The sequence below is a fragment of the Alosa sapidissima genome, chromosome 1 (assembly GCF_018492685.1).
Source record: "Alosa sapidissima isolate fAloSap1 chromosome 1, fAloSap1.pri, whole genome shotgun sequence".
Lineage (NCBI taxonomy): Eukaryota > Metazoa > Chordata > Actinopteri > Clupeiformes > Clupeidae > Alosa > Alosa sapidissima.
In genome coordinates, this window is record NC_055957.1 from 32,774,520 (window position 1) to 32,780,307 (window position 5,788).

Genomic DNA, 5,788 nt, shown 5'->3' on the forward strand with positions numbered 1-5,788 from the left:
CCCTCTCTCTCTCTCGTCCACTCTTCCACATCTCTCACTCTTTCTCTCTCTCTGTCTCTCTCTCTCTCTCTCTCTCTCTCTCTCTCTGGTGTCTGTCACTCTGAGGAGAGTCTCCCTATAAATAGGACCAAGCGTAGCTCCAAGCGTCCTTAAACACGTCTGATGGCCACTTTCTGCATGAGAGAATCAGCCCTGCCAAAGATGGCCTTATTGTACATTGACACAATCTGCACTGCACTGCTCTGGCATCTCCAACACCGCTGTCCATGACCGCCGTAACCCCTGACCCCGCTAGTGTGGTGTAAACATGCTTGTGTCTGCCAGACCTCAGTGTATGAGTCTAAATCTGACACTCCCTCCAAGTTCTGAGTCATGCCACAAGCATTGTATGAGAATAGAAAATGTCACCATTATGAAAAGAATACAAAAGATGGTGCGCGTGTTTTCTGAAGCATTTTCTCGCTGTTTTTGCGCTCGCTCTCTACCGAAGATTTCCATTTGCTGGGACCTCGTGGGTACAGTACTGTTGCCTTGGTATTTTTGGTGTGACTACCTTCCGATGTGTCGTGTTGAATGTGTAGCATGTTCAGGTGCACAGGGCCAAGAGTAACCGTGTCGCTGAGTATTGCATGTGTGATTACCACAATGAGACAACATACAACTCTTCTAAATGTAGCAGCATTGTAGATTCTTTTTTTTTGTTGGAGGAGGGTGTCCAAACAGAGCAAGCCAAAGTCTGCACTGTGGTGTGTGTTAACTGCAATCGAAAAAAAAAAAAAAGTGGCCATCAGAGTTGGCATGTGATAAGATTAGCCTTTCAAAACATCTGGGTTGGCATGAGGTCTCTGACACTAGTGTTTTTTTTAAGGCTGTTACCTACAATAGTTTTAAAAGTCCTGCAGTGTAGTGTTTCTGACTTACCAAGCAAGTTGTCTTTTTAAGTGTGGCACATGCCTCAGACAAGCATAATCCCCAGAGAAGAGCCGTGAGAGCATACATTTCTTACAGTGTCTTTCTAGAGCGAAGAGACTCAGTTGATATTCCCTTTTCCTTTTATTAGTCAAAGAGTGTTTGTTTATGGTAGGTTCTAGAACAGTAGGACACATAGGGAACATTAGGGACAAACAGGAATAGGTCACATTAAATAAATGATATACTTAAAAGCAAATACCTATTTTATTACAATTCTATTTTAAAACAAGAGAGGAACAACAAATGTTGTCACAACTGCTTTTAAAGTCAGCTGCTATTTGTTTCTTTTGTCTCTGAAATGGTACTGTGTTGTACTGTGTAGACCTATCTTGCCATTGCCGTTTATTTGATCTTGTCCAGGAAATGTTGAGATTGGCTTCCCTTGCAAAGTTGATGTTTGTTTTTGCTGTATGTTTTGGTATGAAGTTTAAATGTGTTCCTGGTTTTATGATTTTTTTTTCTAACTGTTTCTTCCATTTGTGGTTTTTGCTACCCTTGGTGCACTGTGTAATGATTTGTTGATACTGCTTCCATTCAAGAATGAAAGTTATTTATTGCAGATACGGTATAGAGTGGTTTCTTGCTTTACATTTGTTTAAAGATGGTGAAACAACACCAGCCGTTAGAGTTCCACATGAGCAGATTATTTAACTTAGCATCGGTCACTTCCTGTGGGGTGGACCGATTGAGCAGCGTCAACATCACTGGAGCTCTACGAGTGGAGCTTGGGAAACACAAGAGCTAAGGGAAACACAAGCATACTGAGAATGGGGGCGCCTTTAGCTTTGCAGAGGGATGGTGTCCATGTAGTCCTGATAGTACAACACCATTGTCATCATTCATTGCAGTGGAGTTGATCCATGCTGGTGGACAACAGTATGGTTTTGACAAAACATATTGTTACATTTTTAGCATATTGTTACAATATGGTTTTGGCAAAACATATTGTTACATTTGAGCCATGCAGATGTGCTGTGTGCAATCTATGGCCTCAATATGACACTAGTGACACTGGACAGCTCTGGACGAACATGTGTATCTTAAGGGGGAGTTCACTAATGTGGGGCTTATGAATGCTTCATAAGACTACATTCAGCCTCCATTGCTGTTCTCAGTCCAATGGAGCTGCTACCTGAATCTATGCCATGCCGTGAGACCCTTATGGCAGCTTTGTGTGTATGTGTGTACATATTGTAGCTCTATGTATACATATGCCAGAATATGGTGCTTAATGAAACAGATATTTACACAAACTTGAAAAGTAGATTTATAGAACATAAAGAAAATAGTAGGTAGAGATGACCCTGTGGGTTAAACTTTTTTCCCCCCTATGCAGCAATACAGTTTTAGGCACTTTAATAATTAATTTTGTTCGCCATGACCAAAAACGAACTTTTTTGACGACACAAAGATGTTAGCATTGTAAATGTCCCATCCTCAGACTGTAACCTTGACTTCTACCACCAGAATCTAATTGTTGGTCTTTCCCCATAACCTGAAATTTTATGTTAGCCCTTGTCTGTACTGGTTCCCTGAGGTCATTTTTAATAATGAATAAGCTATATTAGTTTCAGAGGTTGTTTCTATAGCGTATTTAAGACACTGTGACAGTTTTTTCCCAGCATGGACTGAGTAAATGCAAAGACTTGAAATGTAGAGGGACACACAACCATGTACACAAAGATGGGAGTATTACTGTTGATATGTAAAACCCTAACTTGCTGCCGGTTAGAAAGGTTCAGTGTAGGTTTTACACCTAACCACTATGTAGCTAAAGATTCCTACGTCGACACTGTAATCCCACTGTTGGAATTCCTTTTTCATGGTATGTGTGCTGATGAAGCTGACTACGGGACATCTCATTCCTCTAATCGCTGTAGGTACAGTGTGGAGGCACAGCTCATATCAGCACATTTTTTCCACACACTTCCTGATTCTCACCAGGAACTATAGTGTCCAGCTGTGTGTGTGGCACAGGCTGTACTAGACGGAGGTGTTGTGTCGCCAAGCCTTGCCCCATGAATTTTCCGTGCTACTTTACATAATTGTCTTCTCTAATCATATATTTAATTTAAAGTGAGCCTTGATATTGTTATGTGATGCATTTGAGTGAGTTTTAGCCAGACTGTAATTAGAACTCACTGCATCCACCCACTGGGTGTACACCGATCAAACTGGCTGACTGCTATGCAACTGCTGAACTAACATGGAATTGCTTTTCAGACTTTGGGAGTCATACGACCATAACAACAGCTATAGCTAAAGGACACCACAACATTACCACTGAATATCTGGCAGTGCTTAACTCCTGGTGAATATATTTAACAGAGACTTCTGGAGAGGAATGTCCAGTGTTATCCTCATGCTTGTCACGATGACTAACTCCATCTCCTCCTATGCAGATGACCAGGGTGAGTAAATAGTGGAATATAGGCTATCTAGTGTGACATCACATGGTATGGCATGCACATTGACAAGTCCTGTCTACAGGCCGGGTCCACAAGGAGGGCATTTAGATGGGAAGCTGTCTTGCAGTGAAATGCCAATAAACCTGTCTACATACCATTCATTCCAAGGCTCATCGATGTCAGTAGGATCACCTCGTCAGGTGTGAGAGAGATCAATTCCTTAAGCACACACAGTAATTAGTTACTGAAGGAAAAGTCAACACTTTAAGACCCTTTGATGCCATTAGGAGAAACATAATGTAACCTGCTTCAACCCAGTTGAGGAAAACATCCTTTAAATGTGGATGTTGAACCTGGTTCATATTCAGGAAGGACATTTTGGTATTTTGTAATTTTACTTCATCCAGTCAGCATTGTTGTGGAAGATAGTCATAAGTCATTTTTGCACTGATAGGTAGTGGAAACTTGACATTAAGAAGATAACCATCTGAAAACCAAAACAACTCCTGCAGAATGGATTAAAACTAGATACTATTTTGCTGATATAGTTTTTCAAAACTGCATAAACACAGAAAGGCATCTGAGTGTGAAAGACATTGTTTATTAAAAATAAAAAAATACAAATTGATACAAATGTTGCAATAAATAAAGAAAATCACAAACTACTTTGGTGTAGATATAATAGAAAATGTTAAAGAGGTTACATATGTCTATTCACCATTCATCTTGGTTCAAAAGACAGGTAAGTAGCCTATGCTGTTCCCCATTTAAGGGGAAACTAGCTTACATTTCAAATGATTTGTGTTAGTTTTATTTTGACTTTTCATTTATTTAAAATGCAGACTATAACAATAATGCTACTTCCTTTACAGAGCCTGTGTCGTTGGTGTCAGTGCAATATATTTTTGTATATCGAGAGAACGCTTGTTTTACTAAATTATGTGTTTGTTTTACTAAATTGTGCTCTCATTTTCCTAGATTGTGCGCACAATTTAGTATATTGTGCACTCGCTTTACTACATAGTGCACTCGTTTTATTAAATCCTGCCACAAATTTGAATGAGACACAATTTAGTAAAATGAGCACACAATTTAGCAAAGGAGTCCACAATTTAGTAAAATGAGTGCACTATATAGAAAACGAGCACAGGATTTACGAAATTGAGCGCACAATGTAAAATGAGTTTTACTCATGTAAAATGAAAACAGAATTTAGTCAAATGAGTGTACAATTTAGTAAATGAGCATACACTTTAGGAAAACAAGCAGACATTATCTCTATGCACAAAAAAGTATCTTGCAGTCACACCACTGGGCTTCCGTATTCCGGTAGCTAAAGGTAAAGGAACATTTTTGCAATTTGCATAAAGCATAACCACAAATAAAATAAAACATCTTTAAAATCATGTCCCCTTTGTTCACTGTGGACAGCAGTGCTGCACTTGTGCTGGCAGGGAGCTGGGGTTTGTTATGTAACATCAGGTTGAGTCTCTGCCTCGCTCTGCCACACAAGCACCTGACATGAGAAAGCGCTCTAGTCTATCACACAAAAAGTCACTCCTTGCCAAATAAGCGTCCAATTGCCCCATGGTGACCGGGCATTTTAGTGGTAATCGCGATAGAGAAGGAACAATGAGGCACATAGGGTCTTTCCAGTCCTCGGTAATGTGTTGCAAGGCCCGTTCACACATGAGCACTTTTGGCATGATTGGTGGAGGGTGGAATGGTGTTGGGTCCCTGTTTGGAGTAGTAGAAACGGTTGTTGTCGGCGTACGGGGCGGGGCTTTCCATGCTGCAGCAGGTGATCAGGCAGCCCCCCAGAAAACAGAAGGCAGCGCCCACCCAACCGGCGTAGAGGGAGAAGCCAAAGGACATGAGACCTTGCTCGCGATGGACACCGATTGGAAACCACACAGTTGAGACAATCCCACACATGGCTGCGAAGACATAAGATGATTTAAAGCACATGTTCACTACTTGAAAAATTGTCTTGAAAGTTTCATTCACTTCATATATCTACTTCATCCCTACATTAGGACTATATAAGTTGTAATTCTTAGAACTAAAGCATGCACATGCCTTTACACTTCAGCCCTATGGCCACAGTTTGCATTGATTTTTAAAAGTGCCATCAACTCACAATGTCACAGCATGAATTAAGTTAATCAAATAAAGACAACTTATTTACACTTACACATTTGAGCACATTTACCCAGAATGCACTAGTAAAAACAACTGTGATTTAGAAAATGAAAAGTTTCTCATTTGGGTTTGGTTCTCATTGTTCATTCCACATTTGTGCAACCGGTTGTCCTGAAGGGTGCACTAGATATAACTATTATATTTGACATGTTCTATTAATCATAGAGAATAACTGATCCTTGAACAGAATTCCATTGTTTTTGCTG

At 40.2% G+C, this 5,788-nt stretch overlaps 1 protein-coding gene across 1 annotated transcript in view; it reads right to left on the reverse strand.

The window, feature by feature from the left end:
- Nucleotides 1-3,961: 3,961 nt before the first annotated feature.
- Nucleotides 3,962-5,788, reverse strand: part of cldn11a (claudin 11a) — a 3,283-nt gene continuing 1,456 nt past the window's right edge. Inside the window, exon 3 of the mRNA XM_042103990.1 lies at nucleotides 3,962-5,317. Within this exon, the coding sequence (XP_041959924.1) occupies nucleotides 5,064-5,317 (254 nt within the window). The 3' untranslated portion in view covers nucleotides 3,962-5,063. The remainder of the gene's footprint in view (nucleotides 5,318-5,788) is intronic.